The sequence below is a fragment of the Oncorhynchus gorbuscha genome, unplaced genomic scaffold (assembly GCF_021184085.1).
Source record: "Oncorhynchus gorbuscha isolate QuinsamMale2020 ecotype Even-year unplaced genomic scaffold, OgorEven_v1.0 Un_scaffold_859, whole genome shotgun sequence".
Lineage (NCBI taxonomy): Eukaryota > Metazoa > Chordata > Actinopteri > Salmoniformes > Salmonidae > Oncorhynchus > Oncorhynchus gorbuscha.
Window position 1 is genome coordinate 75,092 of NW_025745847.1, and position 23,147 is coordinate 98,238.

At 47.5% G+C, this 23,147-nt stretch overlaps 1 protein-coding gene across 1 annotated transcript in view; it reads right to left on the minus strand.

Moving 5' to 3' along the window:
* LOC124020574 (guanine nucleotide-binding protein subunit alpha-13) overlaps window positions 1-23,147 on the minus strand; it is a 45,290-nt gene that overhangs the window by 21,056 nt on the left and 1,087 nt on the right. Inside the window, exon 2 of the mRNA XM_046335813.1 lies at window positions 3,887-4,113. Coding sequence (XP_046191769.1) covers window positions 3,887-4,113 — 227 coding nt within the window. The remainder of the gene's footprint in view (window positions 1-3,886; window positions 4,114-23,147) is intronic.

The window sequence follows — 23,147 nt, forward strand, 5'->3', positions numbered from 1 at the left end:
AACCCCTTTAGAACCCATGGTAAAAAAAAACATCACCAGGGAATCAGTTGTGGGTTTAGCAGGAATCAGGAAGTACACCTCACACAACTGGTTTCAATGGCTCAGTTGAATATTAGTAAACAGAAGGTCTTATTTCCTGACTTCTTGGTATAGATGTTCCTTCATAGGAGATTTGACAGCAGAAAATCTTCCAGAGACAAACAGTGAGTCAGCTGGTTGGAGCGTGTTCATTTGAATGCACCATCAGAGTGGTGGGGTGGATTTCTACACTGGCCACTTGTAGCGAATGTATACAGTTGAAGGCGGAAGTTTACATACACCTTAGCCAAATACATTTCAACTCTGTTTTTCCACAATTCCTGACAAAAATTCCCCGTCTTAGGTCAGTTAGGATCACCACTTTATTTTAAGAATGTGAAATGTCAGAATAATAGTAGAGAGGAAGATTTACTTCAGGTTTTATTTCTTTCATCACATTCCCAGTGGGTCAGAAGTTCACATACACTCAGTTAGTATTTGGTAGCATTGTCTTAACTTGGGTCAAACATTTCGGGTAGCATTCCACAAGCTTCCCACAATAAGTTGGGGGAATTTTGGCCCATTCCTCCTGACAGAGCTGGTGTAATTGAGTCAGGTTTGTAGGCCTCCTTGCTCACACACGTTTTTTCAGTTCTGCCCACAAATGTTCTATTGGATTGAGGTCAGGACTTTGTTGTCCTTACGCAATGTTTCCACAACTTTGGAATTATGCTTGGGATCATTGTCTATTTGGAAGACACATTTGCGACCAAGCTTCAACTTCCTGACTGATGTCTTGAGATGTTGCTTCAATATATCCACATAATTTTCCGTCCTCATGATGCCATCTATTTTGTGAAATGCACCAGTCCCTCCTGCAGCAAAGCATCCCCACAACATGATGCTGCCACCCCCATGCTTCACGGTTGGGATGGTGTTCTTCAGCTTGCAAGCCTCCCCCTTTTTCCTCCAAACATTATGATGGTCATTATGGCCAAACTGTCCTATTTTTGTTTCATCAGACCAGAGGACATTTCTCCAAAAAGTACGATCTTTGTCCCCATGTGTCTTTGCAAGCCGTAGTCTGGCTTTTTAATGGCGTTTTTGGAGCAGTGGCTTCTTCCTTGCTAAGCGGCCTTTCAGGTTATGTTGATATAGGACAAATTTTATTGTGGACATAGATACTTTGGTACCCATTACTCCAGCATCTTCACAAGGTCCTTTGCTGTTGTTCTGGGATTGATTTGCACTTTTCGCACCAAAGTACGTTCATCTCTAGGAGACAGAACGAGTCTCCTTCCTGAGCGGTATGAAGGCTGCGTGGTCCCATGGTGTTTATACTTGCATACTATTGTTTGTACAGATGAACATGGTGCCTTCAGTCATTTGTAAATTGTTCCCAAGGATGAACCAGACTTGTGGAGGTCTACAATTTTTTTTTCTGGGGTCTTGGCTGATTTCTTTTGATTTTCCCATGATGTCAAGCAAAGAGTCACTGAGTTTGAAGGTAGGCCTTGAAATACATCCACAGGTACACCTCCATTTGACTCAAATTATGTCAATTAGCCAAGCAGAAGCTTCTAAAGCCATGACATCAGTTTCTGGAATTTTAAATTTAATCTGGCCCCTAAATACCGTAACAGTGAACAAGGCAGCTGAAATGTCACCATGCATCTAGGAAAGCCACACCTGATGTAGGACAGATACTGGATGTATTGGGGTGGGGGGGGGGCTAGTCCTTTAACAGTGTGTGTGTTGACTGTCTGCTTTATGTTTAATCATGATAGAGAGAGGGAGGGGGAGGCTTGGTGAGGGACTGGACTGGTGCTGGAGGAGGCTTGGTGACTGTCTGCTCTATGTTTAATCATGATGAGAGAGAGGGGGAGAGGGACTGGAGAGAGAGGGGGAGGCTTGGTGACTGTCTGCTCTATGTTTAATCTGGACTGGTGCTGGAGGAGGCTTGGTGACTGTCTGCTCTATGTTTAATCATGATGAGAGAGAGGGGGACGAGGGACTGGAGCTGGAGGAGGCTTGGTGACTGTCTGCTCTATGTTTAATCATGATGAGAGAGAGGGGGATGAGGGACTGGAGCTGGAGGAGGCTTGGTGACTGTCTGCTCTATGTTTAATCATGATAAGAGAGAGAGGGGGATGAGGGACTGGAGCTGGAGGAGGCTTGGTGACTGTCTGCTCTATGTTTAATCATGATGAGAGAGAGGGGGATGAGGGACTGGTGCTGGAGGAGGCTTGGTGACTGTCTGCTCTATGTTTAATCATGATGAGAGAGAGAGGGGGATGAGGGACTGGTGCTGGAGGAGGCTTGGTGACTGTCTGCTCTATGTTTAATCATGATGAGAGAGAGAGGGGGATGAGGGACTGGAGGAGGGTGATAAATCTGAGGGGGATGAGGGAGCTGGAGGAGGCTTGGTGACTGTCTGCTCTATGTTTAATCATGATGAGAGAGAAGGGGGATGAGGGACTGGTGCTGGAGGAGGCTTGGTGACTGTCTGCTCTATGTTTAATCATGATAAGAGAGAGGGGGATGAGGGACTGGGGATGAGGACTGGTTTGGAGGGGGAACTGTCTGCTCTATGTTTAATCATGATGAGAGAGAGGGGGATGAGGGACTGCTGGAGGAGGCTTGGTGACTGTCTGCTCTATGTTTAATCAGCTATTGATCATCAAGAGGGGGATGAGGGACTGGTGCTGGAGAGGAGGCTTGGTGACTGTCTGCTCTATGTTTAATCCAGGGACACTAAGACCTATGTTTAATCATGATGAGAGAGAGGGGGATGAGGGACTGGTGCTGGAGGAGGCTTGGTGAGCTCTATGTTTAACAGAGAGACTGTCTGCTCTATGTTTAATCTGAGAGGCTTGGACTGGAGCTGGAGGAGGCTTGGTGACTGTCTGCTCTATGTTTAATCATGATGAGAGAGAGGGGATGAGGGACTGGTGCTGGAGGAGGCTTGGTGACTGTCTGCTCTATGTTTTATGATGAGAGAGAGGGGGATGAGGGATTGGTGCTGGAGGAGGCTTGGTGAAATTACTCATGATGAGAGAGAGGGGGATGAGGGACTGGTGCTGGAGGAGGCTTGGTGACTGTGCTCATCATTCAGCTGCAAGACTGTCCCTATGTTTAATCATGTTGGTTGTGAGAGGGGGGATGTGTGTCTGGACCTGGAGGAGGCTTGGTGACTGTCTGCTCTATGTTTAATCATGATGAGAGAGAGAGGGGGATGAGGGACTGGTGCTGGAGGAGGCTTGGTGACTGTCTGCTCTATGTTTAATCATGATGAGAGAGAGGGGGATGAGGGACTGGTGCTGGAGGAGGCTTGGTGACTGTCTGCTCTATGTTTAATCATGATGATGAGGGTGGAGCTGGAGGAGGCTTGTGTGTCTGCTCTATGTTTAATCATGAGAGAGAGGGGGATGAGGGTGTGCATAAACTGAATGAGTAATGGTAGTAAAAAGAACATCAGTTTCAGTTTGGAGAATCCCCTGCTCAGTCCTCAGTACAGCTATTGATCATCAACAAGAGACCGACACACTGCTTTACAAGCCAACACTAAGACCACAGAGAGAGAGGAAGGGAGGAGCAACAGAGAGACAGCGACAGACCGAGTACAACACTCAATTACTCTGTGCTCATCATTCCAGCTGCAAGCCCCTTCGTTGGTTGTATGTGTGTGTATGTGTGTGCAAGCCCCTTCGTGTGTGTGTGTGTGTGTGTGTGTGTGTGTGTGTGTGTGTGTGCAAGCCCCTTCGTTGGTTGTATGTGTGTGCAAGCCCCTTCGTGTGTGTGTGTGTGTGTGTCTCTCTCACACACACGTCTCTATCCATGTGTGTGTTTCTCTAAGGTGTGTCCTCACCAGTTGGAACTCCCTGCGTCTGTCGTAGGCGTCCTGGATGCCCGTGTCGGCCCACAGGGCCCGGATGGAGGGCAGGTACTGCAGGAAGACCTTGGTCTCCACCATGCCGTGGGCCATCCTGGCCGACCTCGTGTCAAACGCCATCATGGTCTCTCCGTGCCTCTGGTTGGATGCCTCTCCCCACGGGATGTGGAGCTTTCCTCTGGCATCCACCAACACACGCACCCCTGGGAGGGAGAGAGTTGAGTGACTGTGTTAGCCAGCTGAGCTAATGACTAGGCATGAAGTAGAGTAAGTAGAAGGTCATGCTTCCAACACGCATCCCTGGGAGGGAGAGACGGCGGGAGCGAGGTTTACGGTCGCACAAACACACCCGTTTCTTCTGTAGGGCAAGAACACACTCAAATAGTTTTAGGCACAAGCACTCACAGCACATGTTGTACTATCCTTGTGGGGACAACAGTCTTTCCCATTCCAACTCCTAACCCTAACATGGCCTTTATCCTTGTGGGGACAACAGTCTTTCCTATTCCAATTCCTAACCCTAACATGGCCTTTATCCTTGTGGGGACAACAGTCATTCCTATTCCAACTCCTAACCCTAACATGGCCTTTATCCTTGTGGGGACACAACAGTCTTTCCCATTCCCATTCCAACTCCTAACCCTAACATGGCCTTTACCCTTGTGGGGACCTGGGAAATATATATGTCCCCGAGAGAGCGACACTTCCTTGTTTTACTATCCTTGTGGGGACTTCAGTGGAATTCCGGTATCCACGACGACAGTAATACAAACACACCACAGTAGTCCTCCAGACAGAGCTAAGACGTGTCCCAAACACACCACAGTAGTCCTCCAGACAGAGCTAAGACGTGTCCCAAACACACCACAGTAGTCCTCCAGACAGAGCTAAGACGTGTCCCAAACACACCACAGTAGTCCTCCAGACAGAGCTAAGACAGTAGTCCTTCAGACAGAGCAAACACACCACAGTAGTCCTCCAGACAGAGCTAAGACGTGTCCCAAACACACCACAGTAGTCCTCCAGACAGAGCTGGAAGACAGTAGTCCTCCAGACAGAGCAAACACACCACAGTAGTCCTCCAGACAGAGCTAAGACGTGTCCCAAACACACCACAGTAGTCCTCCAGACAGAGCTAAGACGTGTCCCAAACACACCACAGTAGTCCTCCAGACAGAGCTAAGACGTGTCCCAAACACACCACAGTAGTCCTCCAGACAGAGCTAAGACGTGTCCCAAACACACCACAGTAGTCCTCCAGACAGAGCTAAGACGTGTCCCAAACACACCACAGTAGTCCTCCAGACAGAGCTAAGACGTGTCCCAAACACACCACAGTAGTCCTCCAGACAGAGCTAAGACGTGTCCCAAACACACCACAGTAGTCCTCCAGACAGAGCTAAGGACAGTAATACAAAAACACAGTAGTCCTCACAGAGCTAGTCCCAAACACACCACAGTAGTCCTTCAGACAGAGCTAAGACGTGTCCCAAACACACCACAGTAGTCCTCCAGACAGAGCTAAGACGTGTCCCAAACACACCACAGTAGTCCTTCAGACAGAGCTAAGACGTGTCCCAAACACACCACAGTAGTCCTTCAGACAGAGCTAAGACGTGTCCCAAACACACCACAGTAGTCCTTCAGACAGAGCTAAGACGTGTCCCAAACGCACCACAGTAGTCCTTCAGACAGAGCTAAGATGTGTCCCAAATGCACCACAGTAGTCCTTCAGACAGAGCTAAGACGTGTCCCAAACACACCACAGTAGTCCTCCAGACAGAGCTAAGGACAGTAATACAAACACACCACAGTAGTCCTCCAGACAGAGCTAAGACGTGTCCCAAACACACCACAGTAGTCCTTCAGACAGAGCTAAGACGTGTCCCAAACACACCACAGTAGTCCTCCAGACAGAGCTAAGGACAGTAATACAAACACACCACAGTAGTCCTCTAGACAGAGCTAAGACGTGTCCCAAACACACCACAGTAGTCCTTCAGACAGAGCTAAGACGTGTCCCAAACACACCACAGTAGTCCTCCAGACAGAGCTAAGACATGTCCCAAACACACCACAGTAGTCCTTCAGACAGAGCTAAGACGTGTCCCAAACACACCACAGTAGTCCTTCAGACAGAGCTAAGACGTGTCCCAAACGCACCACAGTAGTCCTCAGAGCAGACAGAGCTAAGACGTGTCCCAAACACACCACAGTAGTCCTTCAGACAGAGCTAAGACGTGTCCCAAACACACCACAGTAGTCCTTCAGACAGAGCTAAGACGTGTCCCAAACACACCACAGTAGTCCTCCAGACAGAGCTAAGACGTGTCCCAAACAAGCGCCCTATTCCCTATATACAGCACTACTTTTGACCAGAGACCGATGGTACTTCACTTAATTTGTATTTTTTATTTGACATTTATTAAACTAGGCAAGTCAGTTAAGAACAAATTCTTATTTTCAATGACGGCCTGGGAACAGTGGGGTTAACTGCCTGTTCAGGGGCAGAACGACAGATTTGTACCTTGTCAGCTCGGGGGTTTGAACTTGCAACCTTCCGGCTAGTAGTCCAACGCTCTAACCACTAGTGAATAGGGTGCCATTTGGGAGTGACTTTAGGGGTGTAGAGCAGGTAGCCTGGGTTCCACTGTTTCTCTGGTATATAAAACAGGGCTGTTGGTCCTCCCGAAACACACAGCCAGCTCATCCCTACACTGGTGACGTTATGGCTTATCTAGTGGTTAGAGGGGCGGCAGGTAGCCTAGTGGTTAGAGCAGGTAGCCTAGTGGTTAGAGGGTAGCCTAGTGGGCGGCAGGTAGCCTAGTGGTTAGAGCAGGGCGAGCAGGTAGCCTAGTGGTTAGAGCAGGTAGCCTAGTGGTTAGAGCAGGTAGCCTAGTGGTTAGAGCAGGTAGCCTAGTGGTTAGAGAGCAGCAGGTAGCCTAGTGGTTAGAGGGGCGCAGGTAGCAGGTAGCCTAGTGGTTAGAGCAGGTAGCCTAGTGGTTAGAGCAGGTAGCCTAGTGGTTAGAGGGGCAGCAGGTAGCCTAGTGGTTAGAGCAGGTAGCCTAGTGGTTAGAGGGGAGCAGGTAGCCTAGTGGCAGGTAGCCTAGCCTAGTTGGCCATGCTCCTGCTCCAGACTGTTCTGGCGGCAGGTAGCCTAGTGGTTAGAGCAGGTAGCCTAGTGGTCAGAGCAGGTAGCCTAGTGGTCAGAGCAGGTAGCCTAGTGGTCAGAGCAGGTAGCCTAGTGGTCAGAGCAGGTAGCCTAGTGGTCAGAGCAGGTAGCCTAGTGGTTAGAGCAGGTAGCCTAGTGGTTAGAGCAGGTAGCCTAGTGGTTAGAGGGGTTAGGCAGGTAGCCTAGTGGTTAGAGTGGGGCGGCAGGTAGCCTAGAGGTTAGAGCAGGTAGCCTAGTGGTTAGTAGGTCAGAGCAGGTAGCCTAGTGGTTAGAGCAGGTAGCCTAGTGGTTAGAGCAGGTAGCCTAGTGGTTAGAGCAGGTAGCCTAGTGGTTAGAGCAGGTAGCCTAGTGGTTAGAGCAGGTAGCCTAGTGGTTAGAGCAGGTAGCCTAGGTAGCCTAGTGGTTAGAGCAGGTAGCCTAGTGGTTAGAGCAGGTAGCCTAGTGGTTAGAGCAGGTAGCCTAGTGGTTAGAGCCAGGTAGCCTAGTGGTTAGAGCAGGTAGCCTAGTGGTTAGTGGTTAGAGCAGGTAGCCTAGTGGTTAGAGCAGGTAGCCTAGTGGTTAGAGCAGGTAGCCTAGTGGTTAGAGCAGGTAGCCTAGTGGTTAGAGCAGCAGGTAGCCTAGTGGTTAGAGCAGGTAGCCTAGTGGTTAGAGCAGGTAGCCTAGTGGTTAGAGCCTAGTGGTTAGGCAGGTAGCCTAGTGGTTAGAGGGGCGGCAGGTAGCCTAGTGGTTAGAGGGGCGGCAGGTAGCCTAGTGGTGGTTAGAGGGGCTAGTGGTTAGGCAGGTAGCCTAGTGGTTAGAGGGGCGGCAGGTAGCCTAGTGGTTAGAGGGGCGGCAGGTAGCCTAGTGGTTAGAGGGGCGGCAGGTAGCCTAGTGGTTAGAGGGGCGGCAGGTAGCCTAGTGGTTAGAGGGGCGGCAGGCAGCCTAGTGGTTAGAGGGGCGGCAGGCAGCCGAGCGTTGGGCCAGATACCAAAAGGTTGATGGATCAAATCCCAGAGCTGACAAGGTAAAAATCTGTCGTTCTGCCCCGGAACAAGGCAGGCCGTCAATGCAAATAAGAAATTGTTCTTAACTTGCCTAGTTAAATAAAGGTTACATTTAAAGACATGTACATTTAAAACCAGCTTCTGTTGACATGGGTTGGTCCACGTGAAGTCTGCAGGGATGTGTCAGTGTCACTGCCTGGTGGTGTGGTGACCAGAGGGTGTGGTGACCAGAGTGTGTGGTGACACCAACTGGTGGTGATGGAGGTGGTGTGGTGACCAGAATGTGTGCGTGACACCAATTGGTGGTGATGGAGGTGGTGTGTGGTTCCTGTGGTGAGAGGTGGGGCCCTCCTCCCCTTCCTTTCTCCTCTCTGTCAAACACACACACACACACATCCTGAGACAGACAGCTCTGACAGTCTAACCTGGGTCGACTACCCTCCTTGACCTGGCCTTGACCTCTCTCTCTCTCTGGGGAGATACTAGGAACCAGACAGACCAGTTCATGTCCTGCTGAGACTAAGAGTCAATCAAAGTCAGTGTTGTTGAAGTCAAAAGTGAAGACAGGGCTGAAAGGGATAGCCGAGTCACCCAGACCTGACAAACTGAGTCAAGGCAGGTCTACGGGAGGAGGCCCATAGATACCGTATCGAGTTTGAAGTTTATTTCTATGGAGTTTGATAAACTTGGTTTGAGGTTTAGAATTTCAAAAACGGCCACCATGTTGCCAAAGGTTCTATGACAGAATGTTATTGTCTTCATGGAACGTTTGGTGCCAACCAGGATGGGGCTCTGTAACGTCTCCAAATGCCAAGTACAGAGAGAGAGAGAGCAGAGCCTCTCTCTGGTTATACCACTCTACAGTAAGGAGTCATATATATATATATATATATATATGGTCTAACGTAGTGCACTATAAAGAGAATAGGGTGTAATTTTGGATGAACAACAAGCACAGTACAGGGACTACTACTACAGCCATAGAGGTTTTAACACTGTGATAAACAGAGAAGGACTAAAGGCACTGATAAGTAGTATAATTAGACTGGCTGCCAGCTACAGACCACTGAAAAGGAGTTGTATAATTAGACTGGCTGCCAGCTACAGACCACTGATAAGGAGTAGTATAATTAGACTGGCTGGCAGCTACAGACCAGACCACTAATGAAGGAGTAGTATAATTAGACTGGCTGCCAGCTACAGACCACTGATAAGGAGTAGTATATTAGGGTGCCAGCTACAGACCACTAATAAGGAGTAGTATTATTAGGGTGCCAGCTACAGACCACTGATAAGGAGTTGTATTATTAGACTGGGTGCCAGCTACAGACCACTGAAAAGGAGTTGTATAATTAGACTGGCTGCCAGCTACAGACCACTAATAAGGAGTTGTATAATTAGTCTGGCTGGCAACTACAGACCACTAATAAGGAGTAGTATAATTAGACTGGACTGGCTGCCAGCTACAGACCACTGATAAGGAGTAGTATAATTTGGCTGCCAGCTACATACCACTGATAAGGAGTAGTATTATTAGGGTGCCAGCTACAGACCACAGACCACTAATAAGACTGGTGCCAGTAGTAGTAATGCCAGCTACATACCACTTATAGATTATTAGGCTGCCAGCTACAGACCACTGATAAGGAGTAGTATAATTAGACTGGCTGCCAGCTACAGACCACTGATAAGGAGTAGTATTATTGGGGTGCCAGCTACAGACCACTAATATTGGGGTGAGACCACTAATAGTATAATTAGACTGGCTGCCAGCTGCAGCTGCAGACCACTGATAAGGAGTAGTATTATTCGGGTGCCAGCTACAGACCACTAATAAGGAGTAGTATTATTACTGGTGCCAGCTACAGACCACTGATAAGGAGTAGTATTATTAGGGTGCCAGCTACAGACCACTGATAAGGAGTAGTATTATTAGGGTGCCAGCTACAGACCACTGATAAGGAGTAGTATATTAGACCACTGATGGTGCCAGCTGCAGACCACTGATAAGGAGTAGTATTATTAGGGTGCCAGCTACAGACCACTGATAAGGAGTAGTATTATTAGGGTGCCAGCTACAGACCACTGATAAGGAGTAGTATTATTAGGGTGCCAGCTACAGACCAGTATTTCCATGACATAACAGACCAACAAATAGTTATAAGCAGCATATTTGCAGGAGGAAATGCTTTTGGGCTGGCTCATTCATTTGAGGATGGGGCGGCAGGTAGCCTAGTGGTTAGAGTGTTCTACCAGTAACCAAGAGGGTTGCTGGGTCGAATCCCCAAGCTGACAAGGTAAAAATCTGTCGTTCTGCCCCTGAACGAGGCAGTTAACCCACTGTTCCCCGGGAAGCCCGTCATTGTAAATAAGAATTTGTTCTTAACTGACTTGCCTGGTTAAATAAAGGTGACATGGTTGTTGGCTGTTAAACCCCACTCATAAAGAAAGAGTGTGTTGTTATGAATATCACCACTGAACACACAGCGGTAATCTGTTTTTTCTCCTGAGTGGCGCAGCGCTCTAAGGCACTGCATCTCTGTGCTTGAGGCGTAACTACAGACACCCTGGTTTGATTCCAGGCTGTATCACAACCGGCTGTGAATGGGAGTCCCATATGGAGGCCCAGTGTCGTCCGTGTTTGGCCGTCATTGTAACTAAGAATTTGTTCTGAACTGACTTGCCTAGTTAAATAAAAAGTTTAAACATGTTGTTTAAAAATAAATAAAACTATTATGATTTTGACACAACCTAATAAAGCCCCCCAGATATTGACTACCAGGTAGAATGTATAGTACTGCATGTGGACACTATGGAGATTTAGACTCACTCTATACCTCTCCTCACTCACTAAACAGGGCTGTTTGCCAGGTGCTCTCGCTCACTAAACATGGCTGTTTTCCAGGGGCTCTCTCTCTCACTAAACAGGGCTGTTTTCCAGGTGCTCTCGCTCACTAAACAGGGCTGTTTTCCAGGGGCTCTCTCTCTCACTAAACAGGGCTGTTTTCCAGGGGCTCTCTCTCTCACTAAACAGGGCTGTTTTCCAGGGGCTCTCTCTCTCACTAAACAGGGCTGTTTTCCAGGGGCTCTCTCTCTCACTAAACAGGGCTGTTTTCCAGGGGCTCTCTCTCTCACTAAACAGGGCTGTTTTCCAGGGGCTCTCTCTCTCACTAAACAGGGCTGTTTTCCAGGGGCTCTCTCTCTCTCTCACTCTCTCTCTCTCTCACTAAACAGGGCTGTTTTCCAGGTGCTCTCTCTCACTAAACAGGGCTGTTTTCCAGCTCTCTCTCTCTGCTCTCTCTCTCACTAAACAGGGCTGTTTTCCAGGGGCTCTCTCTCTCTCACTAAACAGGGCTGTTTTCCAGGGGCTCTCTCTCTCACTAAACAGGGCTGTTTTCCAGGGCTCTCTCTCTCACTAAACAGGGCTGTTTTCCAGGGGCTCTCTCTCTCTCTCACTAAACAGGGCTGTTTTCCAGGGGCTCTCTCTCTCTCACTAAACAGGGCTGTTTTCCAGGGGCTCTCTCGCTCTCACTAAACAGGGCTGTTTTCCAGGGGCTCTCTCTCTCACTAAACAGGGCTGTTTTCCAGGGGCTCTCTCGCTCTCACTAAACAGGGCTGTTTTCCAGGGGCTCTCTCTCTCTCACTAAACAGGGCTGTTTTCCAGGGGCTCTCTCTCTCTCACTAAACAGGGCTGTTTTCCAGGGGCTCTCTCACTCACTAAACAGGGCTGTTTTCCAGGGGCTCTCTCGCTCTCACTAAACAGGGCTGTTTTCCAGGTGCTCTCTCTCTCACTAAACAGGGCTGTTTTCCAGGTGCTCTCTCTCTCACTAAACAGGGCTGTTTTCCAGGGGCTCTCTCTCTCACTAAACAGGGCTGTTTTCCAGGGGCTCTCTCTCTCTCTCACTAAACAGGGCTGTTTTCCAGGGGCTCTCTCTCTCACTAAACAGGGCTGTTTTCCAGGGGCTCTCTCTCTCACTAAACAGGGCTGTTTTCCAGGGGCTCTCTCTCTCACTAAACAGGGCTGTTTTCCAGGGGCTCTCTCTCTCACTAAACAGGGCTGTTTTCCAGGGGCTCTCTCTCTCTCACTAAACAGGGCTGTTTTCCAGGGGCTCTCTCTCTCTCACTAAACAGGGCTGTTTTCCAGGTGCTCTCTCTCTCTCACTAAACAGGGCTGTTTTCCAGGTGCTGCTCTCTCATTAATGCATAAAACTCACTCAGCCTCTCTAAACAGGGCTGTTTTCCAGGGGCTCTCTCTCTCACACACGGCCTGGGCCGTTGATGTAATAATGAAGGATAGGATCAATAGATCAATGGCAAAACATCCATCGCACGCATTAGGCCCCGATGCTAACGATCAATAGCCTACGTCCATAGAAACAGATTAGCCACGATGCTAATGAGCCATCAAACATTAATGCATAAAAACTCAGCTAAGGGTTTCGGAGGCCAGAAAAGAAAGCCTCTCTGGGAGGAAGAACACGGGGCTTGTGGGTAATAATAGCTTCCTCCTTCCACAGTCTTATCACTGTTTAGTTCCTTTCTCTGCAGAGATTCAACTGTCATTTCTTTGAGAGCGCACACCACACACACACACACACACACACACACACACACACACACACACACACACACACACACACACACACACACACACACACACAGAGAGAGACATAAAAGACAGAAGGAGCTACAGAGACAGAATGACGGGGACATTCAAGTTCATTGATTGATGACTAATTATTAAAAGGGGGATTATAAATGCACCAATCAAATAGCTCTCTGGGGATCAATCAGTCAAATGAGGGTCTGAAGAGACTTCCAATAGGTAAAAGACGAGCAGGTCTTTCAGACGAGGTCAAACATCAACCTATTCAAAAGGCTTGTGTTGTTGTTGATGGGAAAGCCGGACAGGCTGGGGACTGGATATAATATTACCAAGATACATATTGTATCGGCACCATAGTATGGCGATTCTATATGCATCAGGACTCACCATGATACGATATGTATCGTGATTCTATATGCATCACGACTCACCATGATACAATATGCATACGACTCACCACGATACAATATGCATCGACTCACCATGATACAATATGCGACTCACCACGATATCACCATATACGTGATTCTATATGCACGACTCACCGATATGCATCACGATTCTATATGCATCACGACTCACCATGATACGATATGTATCGCGATTCTATATGCATCACGACTCACCATGATACGATATGTATCGCGATTCTATATGCATCACGACTCACCATGATACGATATGCATCGCGATTCTATATGCATCACGACTCACCATGATGCGATATGTATCGCGATTCTATATGCATCACGACTAACCATGATACGATATGTATCGCGATTCTATATGCATCACGACTCACCACGATATGTATCGCGATTCTATATGCATGGACTCACCATGATTCTATATGCATCGATTCTATATGCATCACGACTCACCATGATGCGATATGTATCGCGATTCTATATGCATCACGACTCACCATGATACGATACATCGATTCTATATGCATCATGACTCACGACTCGATATGCATCGTGATTCTATATGCATCACGACTCACCATGATACGATATGCACGACTCACCATGATATGCATCACGACTCACCATGATACAATTGCCATTCTATACTGCGGTTTTATTGAGGTTATCGATGATCCGAACATACTGCTCACTAAATGTCTGCTGCAGAGGGACTCACCATGAGAGACATAATAAAAACGAGGCTGATCAGTAATGGAAATAAAAGTGCTGGAAAAACATTGGATCTCTATTTAAAAACAGAAGATGGAGGCCAAGCTATAGGAGGAGAATGAAGACCGAAGACAAACGCTCCCTAGCAACTAACAGCATTTGAACCGATATATAATATCTTCAAAAATAATAAATTGGATACTCTAATGTATCTATTCTAGTCCCATCCCTGGAAGTCAGACCGTGTTCTCCCCAGATTCTGCTAGACGGGGTACCTGAAACAGCCAGCTGACAACATGAAAACACTGAATAGGCAGGCACTACTTATGTTTAGGGGCTGAGGTTTCTTGGTAGACTGTTTCCTAATCATTGAAGTAATGATATTATACACACAAACTATGTTACACACACACAAAATATACCACACACACACACAGGAAGTGATCACCTGAGCGGTTGACACTAAGGGCAGGAGGTGTGTTGTACTGTTTCACATCAGTGGAATTCTGAGTATTTCCGTTGATGCAATCTCCAGTCATTGTTTTCAAATGACCTTTGACCTCTAAAGATAGCCGCTAACAAACACCACCGAGGCTCTATCGTCGCCGCCTGCCTCGGCTGTTTCGTCACCACCACCATCACCATTCATACCAGAACAAGCCCTGACCCAGCAGGAACACTTGGCTGCAGAGGAAGTAAAGGAGCAGTGGCTCTGCAGGGTACACAGAGGGTTTCTCCTGGCTGGCACACAGCAGTTATTCAATGTTGTGTAGAATGCCAACCGACATTGTTCTCTCTCTACACGACACAGAACGACGTACCAGTTTGCTGTGAAGAAACAATCCCAATGTTCCATAAGAGTCTGGAATCACACTTCCTTTCTGGAGTCCCTTAGAGGAGAACAGGCACAGCGTCACACACATACAGTCTAGCAACTAACAGCATTTGAAGTCATATAAGAGGCTCAAAAATAATAAAGGATACAAACAACATGCTGAGACAAGGCAGCAGACTCTGCTTCTCCCCAGATTCTGCTAGAGGGCTGAAACAGCCAGCAGAGGGCTGAAAACACTGAAAGGCAGCAGACTTATGTCAGAGCAGGGGCTGTGGTTTCAGAGCAGAGTAAGATATTATACACACAGACTATGTTACACACACACAAATATACCACACAGGGCACACAGGAAGTGATCACCTGAGCAGAGGGCTGACACAAGGCAGGAGGTGTGTTGTACTGTTTCACATCAGTGGAATTCGGAGATTTCCGGGCTGCAGACAAGGCAGCAGACTGTGGCTAAAGAGCAGAGGGCTAACAAAGACCAAGGCTCAGCAGCAGCCTGCCTCAGGCTGCTCACCAGCAGAGGGCGGCTCAGACAAGCCCTGACCCAGCAGACTCTGTGGCTGCAGAGGAGCAGTGACAAAGGAGCAGAGCTCTGCAGGGCACACAGACTCTGCGGCTCAGAGCAGATGGGCTGACACAAGGCAGCAGACACAGCGGCTCAGTTTGCAGTGAAGAAACAATCCCAGATGTTCCAAGGCAAGGAAGCAGACTTGCGGCTCAGAGCAGAGGGCTGAGACAAGGCAGCAGACTCTGCAGGTCATTAAGAGGCTGGTAAAGAGGATACAAACAACATGCTGAGACAAGGCAGCAGACTCTGCGGCTCAGAGCAGAGGGCTGAGACAAGGCAGCAGACTCTGTGGCTCAGAGCAGAGGGCTGAGACAAGGCAGCAGACTCTGCGGCTCAGAGCAGAGGGCTGAGACAAGGCAGCAGACTCTGTGGATCGGAGCAGAGGGCTGAGACAAGGCAGCAGACTCTGCGGCTCAGAGCAGAGGGCTGAGACAAGGCAGCAGACAGACTCTGCGGCTCAGAGCAGAGGGCTGAGACAAGGCAGCAGACTCTGCGGCTCAGAGCAGAGGGCTGAGACAAGGCAGCAGACTCTGCAGAGGGCTCAAGGCAGCAGAGGGCTGAGACAAGGCAGCAGACTCTGCGGCTCAGAGCAGAGGGCTGAGACAAGGCAGCAGACTCTGCGGCTCAGAGCAGAGGGCTGAGACAAGGCAGCAGACTCTGCGGCTCAGAGCAGAGGGCTGAGACAAGGCAGCAGACTCTGCGGCTCAGAGCAGAGGGCTGAGACAAGGCAGCAGACTGCGGCTCAGAGCAGAGGGCTGAGACAAGGCAGCAGACTCTGCGGCTCAGAGCAGAGGGCTGAGACAAGGCAGCAGACTCTGCGGCTCAGAGCAGAGAGCTGAGACAAGGCAGCAGACTCTGCGGCTCAGAGCAGAGGGCTGAGACAAGGCAGCAGACTCTGTGGCTCAGAGCAGAGGGCTGAGACAAAGCAGCAGACTCTGTGGCTCAGAGCAGAGGGCTGAGACAAGGCAGCAGACCCTGTGGCTCAGAGCACTGTCTCAAATGGAACCCGATTCCCTACCCTTCTCTTTCCTTGGGCCCTAAACTGCGACATTGAATTCAATTAGACAACTAACCATCAAGTCTTAGACTTTGGCACACAGGGCTCTGCTCAAACATAGTGCACAATGCAAGGAATAGGGTGGCATTGGGGACACAGAGGCATCAGCCAGTTAGTCAGAAAGGACTAAATAGATTGACTCCTGGAAACCAACCTGTTCTATCAAACCCAAAGACCATAGACCAGGGTTGCCCAACTCTCTTCCATGAGAGACCATCCTGTGGGTTTTCAGTCCAACCTCTTCCTGGAGATCTGTGGGTTTTCAGTCCAACCCTCTTCCTGGAGATCTGTGGGTTTTCAGTCCAACCCTCTTCCTGGAGATCTGTTCCTTCCTGGAGATCTGTGGGTTTTCAGTCCAACCCTTTTTCTGGAGATCTGTGGGTTTTCAGTCCAACCCTTTTTCTGGAGATCTGTGGGTTTTCAGTCCAACCCTTTTCTGGAGTTTTCAGTCCAATCTTCCATGAGATCTACCGGCCTGTGGGTTTTTTTCTACCGGCCTGTGGGTTCTCAGCCCAACCCTCTTCCTGGAGATCTACCGGCCTGTGGGTTCTCAGCCCAACCCTCTTCCTGGAGTCCTGTGGTTTCTCAGTCCAACCCTCTTCCTGGAGATCTACCGTCCTGTGGGTTATCAGTCCAACCCTCTTCCTGGAGATCTACCGTCCTGTCAGTTTTCAGTCCCCAACCCTTTTCCTGGAGATCTGTGGGTTTTCAGTCCAACCCTTTTCTGGAGATCTGTGGGTTTTCAGTCCAACCCTTTTTCTGGAGATCTGTGGGTTTTCAGTCCAACTCTCTTCCATTAGATCTCCTGGATTTTCAGACTCTCTTCCATACCGGCCTGTGGGTTTTCAGTCCAACCCTCTTCCTGGAGATCTACCGTCCTGTGGGTTATCAGTCCAACCCTCTTCCTGGAGATCTACCATCCTGTGGGTTATCAGTCCAACCCTCTTCCCCTCCTGTGGGTTTAGTCCAACCCTCTTCCTGGAGATCTACCGTCCTGTGGGTTTTCAGTCCAACCCTCTTCCATGAGATCTACTGTCCTGTGGGTTTTCAGTCCAACCCTCTTCCATGAGATCTACCGTCCTGTGGGTTTTCAGCCCAACCCTCTTCCTGGAGAGCTGTGGGTTTTCAGCCCAACCCTCTTCCTGGAGAGCTGTGGGTTTTCAGTCCTGTAGGTTCAGTCCAACCCTCTTCCTGGAGAGCTGTGGGTTTTCAGTCCTGTAGGTTCAGTCCAACCCTAATTTAAAACACACCTGATTCTACTAATTAGCTGCTCAACAATACCTTAACTAGCTGAATCAGATATGCTAAATTAGGGTTAGACTGAAAACCTACAGGACAGTAGATCCTCAGGAAGAGGGTTAGGCAACCCTGCCCTAGACTGAACAGGTGTTCATAGCACATACTCACAAAGCAGGATCAGTTCTGCCTATTAGATCAATGAATAACACAGGGGAGGGGGTATCTGATCCTAGATCAGCACTGAGACCCCAGAGGCTTTAAAATAAAGTTGTTCTAACATCTCTGTTTAATAACTGAAAGAGTTGACTCACGCTGGGAGAGTTCAGCCTAGATCCAACACCACCCGTCCATCCATCTATGACATCACAAGAGGAAGTGCAACACCCGAGGCCCCTGATAGCTCCTCACGAGTCGGCCGGACAAAAAGAAATCTGTCACTGTCATTAATGCTACACAACGCCTGTTGGCTCACACGACACTCTATTCCCCATATAGTGCCCTACTTCTGACCAGACCCCCTATGGGCCCAGGTCAAAAAGCAGTGCACTATCTAGGGAACAAGGTACCACATCTAGACTTAGGCTATACTATCCAGACATGCACTAGGCTGTTCTTCCAGAGAGACAAAGGGAGGGTAGATCGTATCACTTCTTAGGGATAAAATACAGTCCAGATAAACAGGCCTCTAGAATGTAAATAAGTACAACAAAATTTAGGAGACAGGGACAGACCATTTATTTAGCTAAAACAATCCCCCCCCACCCCAATCAGGTCAGAACTGAAGACTTAATGGAGGGAGATTTAGCAGAAGGGAGACTTCGAGATGGATTAAAGAATTTAAATCATAACATGATGAGCCAAGGCCCTTTGTTTACAAATAGAAGACCGATGAGATAAGGTCCCTAAACACAGGCCTTTCACCACCAGGTCTATAGGCTACATCTATATTTCCTGTCTGAGGGACGCTGAAGATAACAGAGCAGAGTCATCAGGGGGCTTCGTCCCCTAAATGGTGCACTACTTTATACCAGGGTCCATAGGGCGCAGGCCAAAACGTTAGTGCAGTGTATAGGGGGGCGAACCATTTGGGACGAACCTCAGGACTCCCACCATTCATCTGTCATAGAAGACAAAACACAGCGTTCCTCATTGGGGATCCTGCCCGGGCTTAGCCAATCACCGACAGCCAATCATCCATCTGTCTCTGTGTGTGTGTGTGTGTGTGTGTGTGTGTCTGTCTGTCTGTGTGTGAATGTGAGGCTGTGTGTAGTGCTGTGTGTGTGAGGCTGTGTGTGAGGTGTGTGTGTGTGTGTATATCCCCCCCCTATTCATGCATTTCACAGTAAGGATATGACATCATGGTGTGAGGCTGGGAACCCCCTGCACCCACCCACACAGAGCTACCGGGGACATCCTCCATGTCTGTTGATCAAATAACAGTAAAGTTCCCATCTAAAATTAACACAATGATTCAACATGGTTCTTTAATAGGAGTTCTGAGAAACGGTGTGTCTACACGTGTGCACCTGTCAAGAAGAAATTAAATGGAAGAGTTTAGTCTCTGTAGGACAGATCTAAAGATAAATAAGAAGACATTAAATGGAAGAGTTTAGTCTCTGTACGACAGATCTAAGATAAATAAGAAGACATTAAATGGAAGAGTTTAGTCTCTGTACGACAGATCTAAGATAAATAAGAAGACATTAAATGGAAGAGTTTAGTCTCTGTACGACAGATCTAAAGATAAATAAGAAGACATTAAATGGAAGAGTTTAGTCTCTGTACGACAGATCTAAGATACATAAGACATTATAATGGAAGAGTTGAGTCTCTGTACGACAGATCTAAGATAAATAAGAAGACATTAAATGGAAGAGTTTAGTCTCTGTACGACAGATCTAAGATACATAAGACATAATGGAAGAGTTTAGTCTTTGTACGACAGATCTAAAGATAAATAAGACATTAAATGGAAGAGTTTAGTCTCTGTACGACAGATCTAAGATACATAAGACATTATAATGGAAGAGTTGAGTCTCTGTACGACAGATCTAAGATAAATAAGAAGACATTAAATGGAAGGGTTGAGTCTCTGTACGACAGATCTAACGATAAATAGCTTCATTGTGATCAACGACTCGCAAAGGAAAAGTTGACCAAAAAAACAACAACAACACAATGACTATAATTGTATAGTTGACAATGAATGTATTTGCTCAGGACTGCTACACTAACAAACCAGTGTACCTAAAGTAGTCTGCGTAATGAACAAAGTAGCCAACTAGGGGGGGAGGGGAACCACCCAGAGTGGTTTCACCCCCCATAAAAGATGTTTGTTTGCATAACAGGAGTTATCGGACTGCAGTATTGCTGTACATCTCTGGTAATATCATTGACTTGTGTGTGCAGGGCTGGGTTGTCACGACGACCTGACCTGGTATGACCACGCAAGTTGGAGGCAGAAACATCCCTTTCATGTTCTCTCTCTCTTCAGGTTTTATACAGCTCGGCCTAATGCCTCAGTCCACCAAAACGTGACCCCTTTAATGTTCTCTATCTCTTCAGGTTTTATACAGCTCGGTCTAATGCCTCAGTCCACCAAAACGTGACCCCTTTAATGTTCTCTCTCTCTCCAGGTTTTATACAGCTCGGCCTAATGCCTCAGTCCACCAAAACGTGACCCCTTTAATGTTCTCTCTCTCTTCAGGTTTTATACAGCTCGGTCTAATGCCTCAGTCCACCAAAACGTGACCCCTTTAATGTTCTCTCTCTCTCCAGGTTTTATACAGCTCGGTCTAATGCCTCAGTCCACCAAAACGTGACCCCTTTAATGTTCTCTCTCTCTCCAGGTTTTATACAGCTCGGTCTAATGCCTCAGTCCACCAAAACGTGACCCCTTTAATGTTCTCTCTCTCTTCAGGTTTTATACAGCTCGGTCTAATGCCTCAGTCCACCAAAACGTGACCCCTTTAATGTTCTCTCTCTCTTCAGATGTTATACAGCTCGGCCTAATGCCTCAGTCCACCAAAACGTGACCCCTTTAATGTTCTCTCTCTCTTCAGATTTTATACAGCTCGGCCTAATGCCTCAGTCCACCAAAACGTGACCGAAATCCACCGGTGTTGAACTTTCAACTAAAAACATTCATGGGAGGATCTGACAAGTAAAGGTTATTTACAGTAAAATAACAAATAGCTAGCTAGGTAAGAAACAAAGTGGCCAATCGATCTAGTGGCCAATCGATCGAGTGGCCAATCGATCTAGTAGCCAATTCATCTAGTAGCCAATTCATCTAGTAGCCAATTCATCTAGTAGCCAATTCATCTAGTAGCCAATTCATCTAGTAGCCAATTCATCTAGTAGCCAATTCATCTAGTAGCCAATTCATCTAGTAGCCAATTCATCTAGTAGCCAATTCATCTAGTAGCCAATTCATCTAGTAGCCAATTCATCTAGCTAGCAAGTTTGACAGACTGTCTGGCTGAATAGAAACAATTGGAATACGAGCGATCACATCTTATCGCCTCCTCAAAACAACATGGTTTCCGGTTGTCCTATAAAGGACGTAGGTGGTTAAAATGCCGAGGCCAAAAAAAACAACTGCCACATTTTTAAGAGGAAGTATTTATTTTTAAATTTTAATACGAATATCCTGTTAGTGAAGGTTTATCAATAATATAATAATAATAATAATAATAAATGCCATTTAGCAGACGCTTTTATCCAAAGCGACTTACAGTCATGTGTGCATACATTCTACGTATGGGTGGTCCCGGTGATCGAACCCACTACCCTGGCATTACAAGCGCCATGTTCTACCAACTGAGCTACAGAAGGACCACATAACCCGTGGTTCCTTGCCCGTCGGTCCTGATTGCATACTGTGTGGATATCTGTATGGAAACGGTCTGAAACCGGTGCCTTTATGATGTGATCGACAGTGGTAGGCCACGTGGAAGCGTGTCTTGCATGCTGTTACCACGTTTACAGGCAGGTTGTGGCAACCGGCAGAAGGTCTCATAGAGTAGGGTGCCAAAGCGGAAGTGGCAAGGTTCGTGGTGCTCGACCCCGTGAGCAGCGGCAGCACTGCTGGCTTCAGCACCAGAAGATTAAATTAGCTGAAGTCTTGAGCGGCCGTAGCACATGGTTGACCAATGCACAGAGCCGTAGCACATGGTTGACCAATGCACAGAGCCGTAGCACATGGTCGACCAATGCACAGAGCCGTAGCACATGGTCGACCAATGCACAGAGCCGTAGCACATGGTCGACCAATGCACAGAGCCGTAGCACATGGTCGACCAATGCACAGAGCCGTAGCACATGGTCGACCAATGCACAGAGCCGTAGCACATGGCGACCAATGCACAGAGTTCATCTTGCCAACCAATCAAAAACAACATTTTAATGACAATATTCAAGCTGACAACAACCGGGGCCGCTCGTCTCTACACGGTAGACAGATTTTCTTGCGGTTCAACTGCCGTTTAGTGCTGATCATGTGTAAACACCTTTATAGTGCAGGTGTGAAGAAACGTTTGGTTCCGAGATTTCCATCAGAGGAGGCTGGTGGGAGGAGCTATAGGAGGACGGGCTCATTGTAATGACTGGAATGGAATCAATGGAACGGTATCAAACACATGGAAACCACAGATTTGACTCTGTTCCATTCCAATGAGCCTGGTCCTCCTATAGCTTCTCCCACCAGCCACCTCTGGTTTCTATAGCTACATATATTCACACATTATACACTGAACAAAAATATACATGCAACATGTAAAGTGTTGGTCCCATGTTTCATGAGCTGAAATAAAAGATCCCAGAAATGTTCCATACACACAAAAAGCTTATTTCTCTCAAATGTTGTGCACAAATTTGTTTACATCCCTGTTAGTGAGCATGTCTTCTTTTCCAAGAATTGAATGTTAATTTCTCTACCATAGGCCGCCTCTGTCATTTAATTTTTTTTTTTTTGGGGGGGGCAGTATGTCCAACCCTGCCTCACAACCGCAGACCACATACATGGCGTTGTGTGGGCGAGCAGTGTGCTGATGTCAGCATTGTGAACAGAATGCCCATGGTGGTGGTGGGGTTATGGTATGGGCAGGCATAAGCTACCGGACAAAGAACACAATTGCATTTTACAGATGGCAATTTGAATGCACAGAGATACCGTGATGAATTCCTGAGGCACGTTATCTAAGGCATCTGTGACCAACAGATTAATCTGTATTCCCAGTCGTGAAATCCATAGATTAGGGCCTAATGAATTTATTTCAATTGACTGATGATATTCTATGAACTAACTCTGTGAAATATTTTATTGTTTGCATTTATATTTGTGTTCAGTATACACTCTACACCAACGAACAAGGAGTTACTAATTACATATTTGCCTTCAGTAATCACCCTAAACATTTATCAGTGTATTATCCGTCTCCACGTTTTAATCCCATAGGATGCCCATCCGAGTCCTCGTATACGGCTTGGTTCCCATAACATGAAAACGTCATGCATCTGACTTCTTCTCAAATATGTGCAATGATGGTTAGGATATACTTCATCTAGTTATATCCGCTGTGATTAAAACCATTTTAAGCTTTCTGATTGTCAAACTAGCTACCAAGTTATT